At 22.2% G+C, this 16687-nt stretch overlaps 5 protein-coding genes across 5 annotated transcripts; 4 read left to right on the top strand and 1 right to left on the bottom strand. All coding sequences in view use genetic code 6, as the record gives it.

Annotated features, from left to right (window-relative positions):
- Positions 1-2394: 2394 nt before the first annotated feature.
- TTHERM_001009943 (transmembrane protein, putative) lies at positions 2395-2778 on the bottom strand (the record flags this gene model as incomplete). Its single annotated transcript, XM_012798030.1, has 1 exon — positions 2395-2778. One exon carries the CDS (start codon positions 2776-2778, stop codon positions 2395-2397), a length of 384 nt encoding a protein of 127 aa, XP_012653484.1.
- Positions 2779-7250: 4472 nt separating this feature from the next.
- On the top strand, positions 7251-8501 carry TTHERM_001009941 (small GTP-binding domain protein; the record flags this gene model as incomplete). Its single annotated transcript, XM_012798029.1, has 1 exon — positions 7251-8501. The coding sequence occupies one exon, from the start codon at positions 7251-7253 to the stop codon at positions 8499-8501; it is 1251 nt and encodes a 416-aa protein (XP_012653483.1).
- Positions 8502-9585: 1084 nt separating this feature from the next.
- On the top strand, positions 9586-10851 carry TTHERM_01009940 (small GTP-binding domain protein; the record flags this gene model as incomplete). The annotated part of the gene is made up of 1 exon (XM_001017703.2): positions 9586-10851. The coding sequence occupies one exon, from the start codon at positions 9586-9588 to the stop codon at positions 10849-10851; it is 1266 nt and encodes a 421-aa protein (XP_001017703.2).
- Positions 10852-12133: 1282 nt separating this feature from the next.
- TTHERM_01009930 (50S ribosome-binding GTPase) lies at positions 12134-13363 on the top strand (the record flags this gene model as incomplete). The annotated part of the gene is made up of 1 exon (XM_001017702.3): positions 12134-13363. The coding sequence occupies one exon, from the start codon at positions 12134-12136 to the stop codon at positions 13361-13363; it is 1230 nt and encodes a 409-aa protein (XP_001017702.1).
- Positions 13364-15368: 2005 nt separating this feature from the next.
- Positions 15369-16565, top strand: TTHERM_01009920 (50S ribosome-binding GTPase; the record flags this gene model as incomplete). Its single annotated transcript, XM_001017701.3, has 1 exon — positions 15369-16565. One exon carries the CDS (start codon positions 15369-15371, stop codon positions 16563-16565), a length of 1197 nt encoding a protein of 398 aa, XP_001017701.1.
- Positions 16566-16687: the final 122 nt, after the last annotated feature.

Below are 16687 nucleotides of genomic sequence, written 5' to 3'. Positions count from 1 at the left end.
GTAATTATCAAATTTTTATTCTAAACACGAGTGAATAAATATTACATTTTTTATTGTATTGATCATTCCAAACGTATAATTATTTTATTATTTTAGTTTATCATAATTGATTTTCAGTGTATGTACTTGTTTGAAAATTGAATTTCTTATCCTTAAAAAATTTCAAACAAAAATTTGTATTTAAAAAAACAAATCAATCAAAAACTTAATAAAATTAATTACATATTTAAATTTATATTAATAATTGACAAGTATTTAAATACTTATTTTTATTTAATTTAATTCATTTAATAAGATTTTCAGTAAATCAATTATTTAAAAAATATTAGTTTAATTATTGATGGGTCTTTTTATAGATTATAAAAATTAACTTCATTTAAAAGAAAATTAGATATTTAAATAAGTATATCTTTATAAATGATAATAATGTATCCCTAATTATTTATTATATGATAGAATTCTTATTAAAAAAATTAATCATATCATAAAAAATCAATTAACATCAACAAAGGCTATTAATTACTGTTTAAAATTTTTACAGCAATTCTACTCATTTTTATTTTTTATTGGAGAAACTTCTTTATAGATTTTCATAAAATATTTAATTTTAGATTAGATATTTAGCGTAAGAGATAAATTAAGGAAATTAAAAAATATATATATGTATGTTTTTATCATTGCTATATCAAATTTATAAAATTCTAATATTTTTTAATTTTTAATAAAAAGAAACCCTCAGCTAAATTTTTAGTACTCTATAGAAGACTAAAGTAGCGAGGAATTATAATAATTAAACTTTAGAAATTTAGATTTTGTTTTAAATTTAACATAATATTATTCAAGTTTCTACTAATATAAATGTTTATAGAGTTTTTTAATAATTTATATGTAAATAATGTAATCAAATTTATTTGATACAAGCATTATTTGAGGTAAGAACAAATCCACTCACACATGATGCACATGCATTTGCGTTATTAGCTTATGTGCAAGTTTAGCAGGTTAAATTACATTATGAACTATCACTTAGTATTCTTGAACATACACCGTTTTAGAAAGCATAGCCGCTTGCACATGCAGTACAATTATTAGGATTACCAGAGCAGTTAAAACAAGGAGGTTGGCAAGGCTAACAATTTCCATTACCCAAAATTAAAAACCCATCAAAACAGGAGGTACAAGCATTTTAGTCATGCTAAACGCTGCAAGTTTTACAGCTGGGGTGACACTATGTTTAATCTTAATTACTACCAACACAAGTGTTTCCACTTAATGAATAATTTGCAATGCATGAAGTGCAACTATTAGGATTTTCAGAGCAGTTAAAACAAGGAGGCTAGCAAGGTTAACAATTTCCATTTCCTAAAATTAAAAACCCATCAAAACATGAGGTACAAGCATTTTAGTCATGCTAAACGCTGCAAGTTTTGCAGCTGGAGTGACACTATGTTTAATCTTAATTACTACCAACACATGTGTTTCCACTTAATGAATAATTTGCAATGCATGAAGTACAACTATTAGGATTACCAGAGCAGTTAAAACAAGGAGGTTGGCAAGGCTAACAATTTCCATTGCCTAAAATTAAAAACCCATCAAAACATGAGGTACAAGAATTTTAGTCATGCTAAACGCTGCAAGTTTTGCAGCTGGGATGGCACTATGTTTAATCTTAATTACTACCAACACATGTGTTTCCACTTAATGAATAATTTGCAATGCATGAAGTGCAACTATTAGGATTTCCACTACAGTTCTAGCATGGCTTTTAACAAGGCTAACAGTTACCTCCAAGAACAAGATATCCTGTAGGGCATGAAGTGCAAAAATTTTAATCGTTTGGTTTACTGCATGTTTAGCAACTAGGATGACAATTTCCAGTGTTTGAAGCAGTACAAGTATTTCCATCCAAAGTATACCCTTAAACACAAGATAAGCAATTTGTGACTGAAGTCTAGCATGTTTAGCATGGGCTCGTACAAGATAAGCATTAACCACTCACTAATATGGTGTTGTTGGTGCAAGTTTAGCAGCTATTTTGGGAAGTGCAACTGCTGCAATTTGAAGAACATTAAACACATGATCCTATAGTAGATCCATTTAAATAGAATCCAGAATAACAAGAAGTACATTAAGTTGCATCTTAGTTTTTACTGCAAGTTTTACAAGTAGAATCGCAAGTTGCTTGGCATGTATTTCCATTTAAAGTATAACCTTGAATACAGCTTGTACAAGTATTTGTATCTGTTATACAAGATAAACATGGACTGTTGCAAGGTTAGCAACTTCCACTTATTAAAACATAATTATCAGTGCAAGCTGAACAGCTAATATCAGAAAGGCAGCTAGTACAATTTGATGGGCATTTAGAACAAGTACCAACGGAAGATCCACTCAGATAGTATCCATCATTGCAAGAAGTGCATTAAGTAGCATCTTAAGGAGTGCTGCAAGTTTTACAACTTTAATCACAAGGTTACTTACAAGATCCATCATTCTATAAAATATATCCAGTTTAACAAGTTATGCATGTAACGCTATTGGAACATTCTAAGCAATTTAACTAAGGAGGACAAGTAGTACATTTTCCAGGGTTTGAGCTTAAGTAGGAACCAGTATTGCAAGCTGTGCATTTGTTTGCATCATTGGATTCTGAGCAGGTTTTACAACTAGGATCACAAGTAAGATTCTCACATTAAAACGAAGTATTAGTACCAAGTATATTGGTGCCTGAAGCATCACAAGACATGACAGCAGTTCCATTAGCTTGGAATACATTTCCAGTCCATGAGCAAGATGGTTTGCAACCTATATAAAGTACAAAATATAGCTTTAATATATTTTAATTGCTGAGAGTTTTATTAGAGAGAATTAAATTTAATAAAGAATGTATTGTTTTTTCTGAAAAGAATAAAGAAAGGGTATTTTATTTTAAAGATATTTAATGAAAATCAGGTTTGCTAATTTTTATTTTTATGAAATCTGTCTGTTTACAATTTTTTTGAAACATTAACAAAAAATTCAATTTTTTTGTGATAAAATCAACACGCCTGCCTGAAATCACATTCAGTAAATTAATTTATAAATTTTGCTTGGAACAACAAAATTAAGTAAATAATTTATTTATTTCTTTTATGTTTGATAATCAATTAAATTATGTTCAAATAGATTAATTTAATAGATATTTTTTAAATCAAATTTTATTTCCATATTTAAACTTAGTAAAAATCAATAATAATAAAATTATGAAAGTAATAAAATATTTACAATCCCACATATGAGTCAATTTTCCTCTTATAATATTAGGATCACTAGCAGAGAGCTTTCCAGAAGGGTAAGGTAAAGATGGATCATCTTTGTTACAGCCTGATAATCTAATCAATCCAGCAGGGCATCTTACTTCTTTCATAATAGTTTCCCTTAACCCGTTGCTAGTTCTCCATTTTGTATCAAAAGAGTATTCACATAGTTAGGTTAAGTTATTGTTAGGTAACTTAGCACAATCACTTTTTTAGGTGATACCACCAGAGTAAGGATTTTAGCATTGAGAATTATCTTATGTAGGATCGCTGCACCAATTACCAGCAGCACTAGAAGGATATTAGGCAGGACCAGCGCGTCCGTCCCAAGGACCACCATTCCATGCAAAGACTTTGTTAGCACATCCGTTATTAGCCCCAAAACCACCAGCAATCATAGATAAATCGAATTAGTTACTGATAACATCACCACCAGTGTTTATACCTTAAACAATAATATCCTTTGCAGGAGCATCACTGTCTTAGACTTAAATTTAAAAACATCTACAGCAATAATTTGAGGGAGGGTAGCTTCCATAACCACCGAATCCGTACTCTGCAAAGCTGGAGTAGCCATCAGATTATACAGCTTATTGTAGCTAGCAAGAACCAAGAGCTTAGTGAGTACACATATAAGCAACTTAATTTTGAGATTTACCCTACGAGCTAAAATCACAAACATTTGCAGTATTGTAATCATAGTTTTAAGCTATTATATGGCTAATAAGCACCAGGTAAATTATATTCAAGAGCATAATATTTTTTTATCTCATTTTATTTACTTATTTATTATTATTTTATTTTATTTATTTAATTATATTTGTTTCTCTCTTCGCCTTTTTTCATTTCTAATTTATATCCAGAAAATTTCTTTCTTGGAGATCTCAATGTAAACTTTTAATGATAAGCAACATAAATAATTATTTCTTTATAGATTAAGCAACCCCAGATTAAATTAAGGCTATTTTACTTGGAATGTAAACTAAATTAAAAATAATCTATATTGAATTAGGAGAGTCAAAGTTACTTTCCAGCGATCAGCGATGGATATATTTTTATTAATTTTTAAAGAATAGGCAAATCAAAAAAATTTTTTGCTGACAATATATGTAGAAGATTATTTTTAGAATTGTTTTAGTATTTCTAATGCATTAAAAATAAGTGAAAAAGATGATTATTTACTAATAATAGTTGCAATAAATGATAATAAAATAAAATTTATCTTAACTACCTTTATGTCAGAATTTGCATTGAAAATATAAATAAGATATTTAGATATTTTAGTATATCTTTTCTAAATTCGCTTAAATATCAAATATTTATGGGTTGGAATATAAAAGATTTAAATTGATTAATTACTGTAATTAGGGAAATACAAATTATCTTAACTTTTTCTATTTAATAATTTGAGTGATTGTTCATTCAATAAATTAAAAATAAGATATTTAGATTTTTTTTCTTCCATATTTTATCTAGATTAATTTAAATATTTAATACAGCTGAAATAAAACATATAAATTAATTTACAACCGTAAACAAAAAATGCAAATTATCATTAGCTTACTTTATATAAGAATTTACAAAATTATACAAAGGTTTTTACAAAACCTATCTAAATCTTGAATAAAGTTTAATAAACCTCTTCTTTATAAGATTAAAATATCATTTTAAATAGGAAAAAGTATTATTTTTAATTGAAATTTACTAAAACTTAAAAATTTTTAGAGTAAATTACTTGTATATGTAAATAGTTTGAAAAATTTCTAAAAAACTAATTTGTTTTTTGTAATTTAATGAATTTTATGAAATATATTTTTGGATACCTGAATGATCAAGCGAGTTAATTTATTCAACTATTAATTGACAGATAGATGTAAAAATGGTTACATATATATTTAAGATTTTCGTTTAAAAGAAATTATATTGTATGTTTACAGAATAAAATTAGTTAGCTTTTTTTTAATTAATTTGTTGGTTAAAAATATTTAAAATAAATAAATAGAAAGATTAAAACAAATATATATTTTGTTACTAATCTGAGAATAAATATAAAATTAAAAAATACATTTTGAAATATAGAATATTATCAAATATAATTACTGAGCTTAATTAAATTAATGAGGTTTTAAATTGCTTTAATAAAAATTTCAAAATGGTTAAGCTCTTCATCAAATTTGGTTTGAAGCTGATTGAAATTTATCTTTATGTAATAATATAAATTATGTATTTTCTTTTTAATTTATTTATTTATTGATTGATTAATTGGCTATAAAAAAATTGATCTAACTCAATAGTAAAAGTAAATACCACCAGCCATTATTCTTAATTTAAAATTAATTATTAAATGAAACCTTACATTTTAATTCCACAATTAATTATTATCCAACTATTAATTTCTTCTGAAGTAAAATTCACTAATAAAACATAATTTCGACATAGTTTTATTTTTATTTTACCCTATTTAAAGCTTTGAGTGAAGTTTTTTTAACTTTTTTTTTTTATAGTTAGTTACATTTGATTTATAAAGTGAATTTCCTTTATATTTTTTTGATTGTCATTTTATTAACTCAACAAATCAAGTTAGATAATTCCTTAATGACACAGCAAAAAAATATGCTAAATAATTTAAGTTGGATATACTAAGAATGTATTTTTTAGTTAGAATTAAGGTATCTATCATTAATTCAAAAATTAATATGATGCTTTCTAAAATTAGAGCAAAATTAATAAATACATACATACATAACACTTTAATTCTTATCAGATATTATTATCTGAAGAGTAAATGCTTTTTATTCAATAAAAGAATTTAAATAGTAAAATGAAATGAAGAAATCACAATCAGAATTATAAAGTATTAAGCATATATCTTTTTATGATAAAATCCAATAAAGGGAAATCTGAAGTTAATAAATCAAAAATTTGCACAAAATATGAAAAGAAAATGATTTTTTACTATAAAGAATATTAATAACATTCATAGTTATTTAACATATAATTATTTTTATAAATAACATAAAAGCGCACTAAGGCGTTTTGCTATGTATTCCAATTTAATATGTCTAAATAAGCAGTTTTGAAGAGTATTAAATTTTCATTTTTTAGACATTTTTGTAATTTGATAAAATATAAAAAAGTTTATTTCTATTTGTATATATTTTGTCTTATCTTAATATATTTTAATCATTGAAACTCCTAAAAAAAAATTTTGTTATTGAACTCTTATGAGAATTAATCAAATGTTTCTGCAACTTCATCTACCAAATCAAAGGCTATCCCTAGCAATTAGGTTTAAATGAGCAACATTATTTTTATCAAGAATAATCTAAGTGAAATCTGTAGGTGTTGTACTTATTTTTATTATCTACTGCTGACAGTAAGAACCCATACCCAACTTCTATCAAAACATATTCATAGTGCACTACTTTTTTAGGAACAGGCTTACCTGCATAATAAGCAGAATAAATAAATAGATCTTTAAAAATAAATTTATAAATTTTTGAACAAAAATCCTTTTTCCACTTTACCAAAATTAAAGATTTGGTAAGTGCATGATCAAATTTCTGATGAAAATAGTGAATTAGAATTTAAAAACTGCAATACTAAATACAATAAAAGCATACAAGATGGAAAAATTAAATAGATATTTTTAATAAAAATTAGTCTATAATTAAGTTTAGGTGGTTAAAGTTAAATTAACTGACTTTGCCGTCATGTTTAAATTAAATAACATATATTAACATATATAAGACATACTATATTTTAAATTATTTTTTATCTAATTTTTAATGACCGACTTTTGAATATGTCAATTTCTAATAATTTTATTTGATACATCAATTTAGAATTTGTTTAATAATTAATTATTAGAAAATCAAAAAAATATTTCAACATAATTTCCAAAAGTATTTATTTAAAATTTTAAATTATTATAAAAAAATATAATTTCAAATGAAAAAAGTAAATTCTTTCATCATAATCTTTTTAGTGCTTCTTTTAATTAGATAAACTCTGGCAAAGACAAAGAAAAAAGTTATTGTAATTGGCCATACTGGATCAGGAAAGTCTACCTTTTGCAATTTTTTATGTTCAAGCTTCAAGTTTAAAGCTGAAGCAAGTAGTGACTCAGTAACCTAAATATTTTAAACTGAATAATTAGAATTAAAAGATTATACACTCTTTGTAACCGATACACCTGGATTTACAGATCCCAAAAAATAAAATAATTGGAAGATATTAAGTGATATTGTAGATTTTGTAAAAAAAGAATAAGTTGATTTTGTAGTAATTGTGATTAATTATTCTATCAGAGCCTCAAATGAAGAGTATATTTTGAAGTGGTTGCGTTATACTCTCCCTTTAAACAAATATAATTCCTTAATTTTAGTTAACCATTATAGGGATATCTAAAATTTTTGCTCATATGGAGATGAAGTTGAAAATGATTACGAAGATGAGTTCGCATAAAATTGTCAAACTGATCCCAAATTAAGCAAAAGTGAAGAAAATAATCAGAATTTTATCAATTTTATCAAAAATACCTTTACCAATTCTACGATAGAGAAAATAAATTATAATATTGATATTAATATAACAACAAAGGAATTTAAAATTCTAAAAAAAAAATTAAAATAAGAATATTTCCCTCTAGCTTAATTAGATCATACAAAAGTTTAAGATCTTTAAGATAAGATAATAACAGAACTTTAAAAGAACGAAAGTTTTTGTATGAACAAGTTTAAAAAATTAGAAGAAGAAAAGTATTAAAGAGAAATGGCTAAGCTTGAATAGGAAGTAACATAATTAAAAGCAGAATAAACAAATCTTCAGAATTTAATAAATTCTATTGATGATGATATAAATTACATTCATAATAACCCAAGTCGCTGGATTGATAGTGGAGATTTATTTAAGACTAGATATCACTCAACTCATTAAATTCATAAAATGAATAGGCTTAATGATGATAAAAACGACTCATAAAATAAAATGCTATATTAATAAATTATTTAACAATAAATTAAAGAAAATTTAGAAAAACATAAAGAAGAGTTTGAATAGCTTGTTTAAAAAATACCTTAGCTTTAAGAGTTCAAATAATGCCTTCATTCAGCTAATGAAGATATACAAGAAATGATTGTAGTTAAAAATTACTTTGAAGCACGTAATTCGTTAAGTAAATAAAAGCAATATTAATAATGATTTTGTAGTTTCTTTTTTTATTCAAAGCTTCAATTAACATCATAAATATAAATTTAAAGGTAATTAATTATTTCTTTTCATAGATAATAAATTAAAAATTACTTACTATTTATTAATAAATAAAGAGAGAATTTTTTTAAAGTATTTACATTTTTCATTTAAATATTGTAAAAATTAAATTATTAAAACCTCTTAAAATTTGTGTGTGCTTTTTTTTTGTTCATATCATAAATATTTTATTTTAAAAATAAAAAAAATTAGTTTATATTTCCTTAATATAAAGATAAACATTTAGATAAAATAATTTAAATAAATAAATAAACTAATAATTTCAAAAAAAAATCATAAATTTTACTTAAAAACTAAAGTAATTTATTTAATATTATTTATTAAGAAAAATACAAAAGTTCTCCTTATAAGGAAAAAGCTATTTATAATTATTTATTAAAATGAAACTATAAAAAGACTTAAAATATTTTTTTACATTTTTTGAGAATAAAATTTAATTAAAATTCCTCTCAAAATAACTTGATTAATAACAAAAGCTTGTTTTTAAAAGGATACAATTATCATTAAACAAAAAAATTCAACTTTTATAAGAAGCTATAAATAAATAAATAAATATACCTCCATATATATATATAAAAAAGTATTTTTATTTTTATTTATTTTTATATATACTTAAATTAGAATCAGGATATTCTATATTTTTGACTTATACAGCTAATTATTTATATATATTTCATTCTAAATAATTGAAACTAAAATAAAATAAATAATAGAGCAACAAATTAATTAAGACATACTATATTTTAAATTATTTTTTATCTAAATTTTAATGACTTTTGAATATTTTAATTTCTAATAATTTTATTTGATACATCAATTTTTAGAATTTGTTTATATAATAATTATTAGGGATGAAAATAAATAACAACTTCAAAATAATTTCCAAAAGAAAGTAATTCTCATTTATGTATTTATTATTAATTTACTAAAAAATTTTTATATTCCTCTCAAAATTGAATATCAGAGATTCACTAATTTTATAATTTTAAATTATTAGAAAAAAATAAATATTTAAATGAAAAAAGTAAATTCTTTCATCATAATCTCTTTAGTGCTTCTTGTAATTGGCTAAACACTGGCAAAGTCAAAAAAGAAAGTTATTGTAATTGGCCATACTGGATCAGGAAAGTCTACCTTTTGCAATTTTTTATGTTCAAGTTCCAAGTTTAAAGCTGAAGCAAGTAGTGACTCTGTAACCTAAATATTTTAAACTGAATAAATTGAATTAAAAGATTTTTCACTTCTTGTAACAGATACACCTGGATTTACAGATCCCAAAAAATAAAATAATTGGAAGATATTAAGTGATATTGTAGAATTTGTAAAAAAAGAATAAGTTGATTTTGTAGTAATTGTGATTAATTATTCTATTAGAGCCTAAAATGAAGAGTATATTTTGAAGTGGTTGCGTTATACTCTCCCTTTAAACAAATATAATTCCTTAATTTTAGTTAACCATTATAGGAAAATCTAAAATTTTTGCTCATATGAAGATGAAGATGAAAATGAAAATGAAGATCAGTGTTTGGAATAGAACCAAACTGATCCCTAATTAAGCAAAAGTGAAGAAAATAATAAGAATTTTATGAATTTTATCAAAAATACCTTTACTAATTCTACGATAGAGAAAATAAGTTATAATACTAAAATGTATTTAACAGGCAAAGAATTTAGAATTCTAATAAAAAGACTAAAAGAAAAACATCTCCCTCTAGCTTAATTAGATCATACAAAAGTTTATGATCTTTAAAATAAAATAGAAATAGAACTCTATAAAAACGAAGGTTTTTGTTTTAGCAAATATAAAATACCATAAGAAGAAAAGAATTAAAGAAAAATGGTTAAGCTTGAATAGGAAGTAATGGAATTAAAAGCAGAATAAAAGACACTTCAAAATTTAGTAGATTCTATTAATCATGACATAAATAATATTATTGATAACCCTCGTGAAAAAATTACAACAGGATTTTTATGGTGGACTACAACTTATACATTTCATTCAACGATTTAAATCAATTAAATGAATAGACTTCAAGATGATAAAAGCAACACAAGAATTTAAATACTATCATAGTAAATGATTGAACAAAAAATTAAAGAAAAATTAGAAAAACTTGAAGAAGAGTCAGAATCACTTGTTTAAAAAATACCTGAGCTTAAAGAGTTCAAATAATGCCTTCATTCAGCTAATTAAGAAATATAAGAAATGGTAGAAGTTAAAAATTATTTTGAAGCACTTAATTCATTAAGCAAATAAAAGCAATAATAATAATAATAATGATTTGATAATTTCTTGTTTATACTAACTTTAAATTAAATCTTATTTTGAAGAATTTTATTAATTATTTAGAAAAAATTTATTTTTAAATTATAAAATATTCTTTCATTATTTTAAATTTTATTTTTTTAAAAGATTTTAAAATTAAGATTTCAAAATTTTCTTTTCTGTATTTTAAATTGAATTAGTAAATTTTCTGTATTTGTCTCTACTATTTAATTATTATATTTAGTCAAGCAAAATATTAAAATCTTTTATCTATTTTATTAAATAAACTTTTAATTGCAATCTCTAACAATTATTGCTATAATTAATAAAAAATACTTTTAAATAAATTATATTAAGTATTGAGAGTTTTATTATATCCAATGTGCATTGTTTTTGAGTAATTCATTATAACTTGAAGGTAAATCTCTAAGCATCTATCTTATTTAAAATATATTTTAGTTTTAATTGTAAAATAATTTTATTACTAATTAAGGCATATCTATAATTTAATTTTTTTCTAAATATTCATGGTTCAAAAAAAACAAGTATATGACTTACATATTTTTACAATTTGGATATTACTATATATAATTAATAATTTAGATTTATAATGTATGTTTATGCTATATATTAGGGGTAATCATCTAAAAGATTGTGGTTAATCAAGTATGATTTGTTAGTCTCCTCCAAGTATGGATATTATTTATCTTTTTTATCTTTTGAAGAATAAATCGAAGATTAAAAATTAGCCTAAAATATTGTTTCATTAATTTTATATAGGTGGAAAAAAAAATTTTTATCAAAAAATTTGTGATTTTTGATATTTTATTTAGTAGGTTAAGTTTGTATTCTAAAACAAATTTAAGCTATTTAAGTATGAGTTTTAAAGGCTCTTTTTAAAAAAAAATGTTTCAATTTCTTTAATTACAAGAAAAATAAACACCATAAGAAAATTTAATAGATATTTTAAAAGCTTTAAATAGTTTAATTTATAAAATTATATGAATTATCTATAAAAGAAGTATCACTCTTTCATTCTAAATAATTGAAACTAAAATAAAATAATAGAACAAACTAATAGTTTTTTTTTTCTTTTTTTCATCTTATATTTTATGACTTTTGAATATGTTAATTTCTAATAATTTGTCTTTATGCACTTGTTTTGAGAAATTATTTTATAAAAGTTATATATTTGTGATTAATTTGATGATAAATTGAAATATTGTTTTCTAAAATTTGTTTCAAAGGTTTATCAATTTTATAATTTTTAAATTACTAGAAAAATATATACTCTCAAATGAAAAAAGTAAATTCTTTCATCGTAACCTTTTTAGTGCTTCTTATAATTGGCTAAATTCTGGTAAAGCCAAAAAAGAAAGTTCTTGTAATTGGCCATACTGGAGCAGGAAAATCTACCTTTTGCAATTTTTTACATTCGAGCTACATGTTTTAAGTTGATGATTTCGTAAATTAAAGATTTTAAACTGAATAATTAGAATTAAAAGATTATACACTCTTTGTAACCAATACACCTGGATTTGCAAATATCAATATATAAAATAATTCGAATATATTAAGTGATATAGCGGAATTTGTAAAAAAAGAATAAGTTGATTTTGTAGTAATTGTGATAAATTATTCTATCAGAGCCTCAAATGAAGAATATATTTTGAAGTGGTTGCATTATACTCTCCCTTTAAATAAATAGAATTCCTTAATTATAGTAAATTATTATAGGGATATATTAAGTTTTTGCTAGCATGGAGATGAAGATGAGTGCCCGCAAAATCATCAAATTGATCCCTAATAAAACTAAAGCGAAGAAAATAATCAAAATTTTATTAATTTTATCAGAAATACCTTTACTAATTCTACGATAGAGAAAATAAATTATAATACTTCATTTGATTTAACAGAAAAGGAATTTTAAATTCTAATAAAAAAATTAAAATAAGAATATCTCCCTCTAGCTTAATTAGATCATACAAAAGTTTAAGATCTTTAATATAAGATAGAAACAGAACTTTAAAAGAATGAAAGTTTTTGTATGAAAAAATTTAAAATGCCAGAAGAAGAAAAATATTTAAGAAAAATGACTAAACTTGAATAGGAACTAATATAATTAAAAGCCAAATAAAAAGCTCTTCAAAATTTAGTAAATTCTATTGATCTTGATATAAGTTACATTCAAAATAATCCAAATAGCATGATTGATACAGGAAATTTATTTTTGAAGGACAATCAAAGATTTTAATAAATTAATTAAATCAATAAAATTAATAGACTTCATGATGATAAATACAACATAAGATTTTAAATGTTATCATAGCGAATGATTGAATATAAAATTAAGGAAAAATTAGAAAAACTTGAAGAAGACTCTGAATCCCTTCTTTAAAAAATACCTTATAAAGAGTTTAAATAATGTCTTCATTCAGGTTATGATTATATTCAAGAAATGATGGAAGTTAAAAATTACTTTGAAGAACTTAATTCCTTAAGCTAATAAAAGCAATATTAATAATGATTTGATAGTTCCTTTTTTAATTCTATGTTTCTATAACCTCAGAAATATCATTTTAAAGGCAATAATTTATGTTGATAAATAAAATTATTAAATTTTTAAATCATAAATATTAATATTTAGTAAAAGTAAAAATTAAATAATTAAAATTTTTTTGTTTTAATAAACATATAATTTTAAAATTTATGAATTAATTGAGCATTTCTTAAGATAAACATAATTGTTTATCCTGATACAAAATAAATAAAATCTCTATTAATAAATAAATATTAGATTATTAAATAATTTAGCATTAATCAGAGAAAAAAAGTAAAAATTAAATAATTAAAATTAATATCTTAAAGTTTGTGTGTATAATAAAGATAAATATCATTTTAAAATGTATTAATTAAACAAACCTTAAAATAAAGATAAGCACTTTCATAATAGAATATAGATAAATAAACTAATTACTTGAAATTCTCATTAATTATGAGCCAATAAATTAAGAGTCAAAAAATATTTTTTTATGGAAAAACTTAAAGAAAATTTAAAAAAAAAATTTTTCAAATAAAATTATTTAAAAAATATGAAGGTAGTTTTGTTAGTATTATTAACTTTTAGAATATTGCTTAAATTAAAATAAGAATGAAATTCTATCCTTATTAAACAAATAAATAAACATAAATTGCAACAAATAAATATGTAATTATCAAAATAATTTTTAATTATAGAGAGTAAAACACAATTAAAATTCCTCTCAAAATAACTTTAATGATAATAAAAGCTTGTTATTAAAAGAATGGAATTATCATTAAATAAAAATAATTCAACTTTTGATAAGAAGCTATAAATAAATAAATAAATAAATAAATAAATAAATAAATAAATAAATAAAAACACTTCTTAAAAATTATAAAATTTGATTTCATTATTTTAAATTTTATTTTTTTATTTTGAATTGAATTAGTAAATATTCTCTGTTTATCGTTTCTATTTAATTATTTTATATAATCAAGCAAAGTATTAAAATCATTATTATATTTTAGTAGATAAACTTTTAATCGCTATCTATAATAATTACTATATTAATAATAAAAAGCACTTTGAGAAAAATTATATTTAGTATCGAAATTTTAAAAAAATCTTTTTAATTATGCATAGCTTAATTTAATTCACAACAACTTGATAATAAATATCTAAGCATTCATCATATTTAAAATATATTTTAGTTTTAAATTATATAATAAATTTTATTATTTATTAAGCTTTTAAAAATCATTCCTTTAATTATATACTAAATATTCATGATTCAAAAATAGCAAGTATATGACTTACGTAAAGTTAAAATTACGTATTAATATATATGATTAATAATTTATATTTCTAATATATGTTTATGCCATCTAGAAGAGGTAACAAACATCTTTAAGATTGTGGTTATGAATGTATGACTGACTTGTATGTCTCCTCGAAGTGGGGAATTAATTAATTTACTAATTATATAAACTAATCTATTAATCTTTTGAGGAAAAATCAAAGATTAAAAATTAACCTAAAATTTTTATTTCATTTATTTTATAAGGGGTGGAAAATCAAATTTTTATCAAAAAATTAGTGATTTTTGATATTTTATTTAATAGATTAGGTTTGCATTCTAAAAACTTAAATATTCTAAAACAGATTTAACTGAGTTAAAAAGGTTCTTTTAAAAAAAATATTTTTTCAATTTCTTTAATTAATTGCAAGAAAAGTAACAAATAAAATGATTTATTTTATTTTTTTACTTTGATTATTTAATTTCTTATAATTTGGCTGAATACATCAATTTATTTTATAATAATTATATGAGACTGACACACACACAAACAACTATTTCACCTTATCTCCAAAAATTAATTATTATCATTTATATATTTGTGATTAATTTGTTTATAAATTGATCTATTGTTTGTTGCCTCAAAATCAGATTTCAAAGATTTACCAGTTTTATAATTTTTAAATTATTCTAAAAATAATATACACTCAAATGAAAAAAGTAAATTCTTTTACCATAATCTTTTTAGTGCTTCTTATAGTTGGCTAAATTCTAGCAAAGCCAACTAAGAAAGTTCTTGTAACTGGCTTTTCTAGATCAGGAAAATCTACCTTTTGCAATTTTTTGTGTTCAAGCTTTAAATTTAAACCTAAAGCAAACATTAGCGGCGCAACATAAATATTTTAAACTGAATAAATTGAATTAAAGGATTATACACTAATTGTAACGGATACACCAGGATTTACAGATTAAAAATAATAAAATAATTGGTATACATTAATCGATATTGTGGATTATATAAAAGAATAATAAGTTGATTTTGTAGTAATTGTGATAAATTCTTCTATTAGAGCCGCAAATGCAAATGAAGAATTTATTTTGAAATGGTTGCGCTATACACTCCCTTTAAATAAATAAAATTCTTTAATTTTAATAAATCATCATAGGGAATTCTAAGAATTTTCATTTGAAGATGAAGATGAGAGTGACTTATGTCAAAATGAAGAGCAAGAAAATAATAAGAATTTCATGAATTTTATGAATAATACATTTACTAATTCAACGATAGAAATAATAAATTATAATACTGATAAAAGTAAAACAATAAGATTATTTAAAATTCTAACAAAAAAATTAAAAGAAGAAATTCTCCCTCTAGCTTAATTTGATTATACAAAAATTTAAGATCTTTAACAAAAGATAGAAATAGACCTTTAAAGTAAAGAAAGTATTTGTATGAACAAATTAAAAAAACCAGAAGAAGAAAACTATTAAACAAAAATAAATTAGTTAGATTAAGAAGCAATACAGATAATAGAAGAATAAAAAACTCTTCAAAACTTAGTAAATAATACTACTGATAATATAGATAAGATTATTAAAAGTCCAAATTATCCTAATGTGCCATCATACTCAAGAAGTTAAGTCGATTAAATTAATAGTCTTCAAGATGAAAAATGCAACACTAAATTAGAATTGCAAAAAAAATAAATGGTTGAACAATAAATAAAAGAAAAATTAGAAAAACTTTAAGAAGAGTATGAATCATTTGTTTAAAAAATACCTTAGCTTAAAGAGTTCGAATCATGTCTTTAATAAGCTAATAATGATATACAAGAAATGATGGAAGTTTAAAATTACTTTAAAACACTAAATCCTTCAAGTAAGTAAAATCAACACAAATAGTGATTTCAGAACTTCTTTTTTATTCTAAGTTTCTATTACATCTCAAAAATCAATTTAATTAAAAGTATTTATTATTTTGATCGATAATAAATAAAAAATTATTAAAAATAAAAATATACAAATTC

This window comes from Tetrahymena thermophila (genome assembly GCF_000189635.1).
Source record: "Tetrahymena thermophila SB210 genomic scaffold scf_8254608, whole genome shotgun sequence".
NCBI classification, from domain to species: domain Eukaryota; phylum Ciliophora; class Oligohymenophorea; order Hymenostomatida; family Tetrahymenidae; genus Tetrahymena; species Tetrahymena thermophila.
The sequence above is the reverse complement of the archived record's forward strand: the minus strand, read 5'-3'. Positions and strand labels throughout refer to the sequence as shown.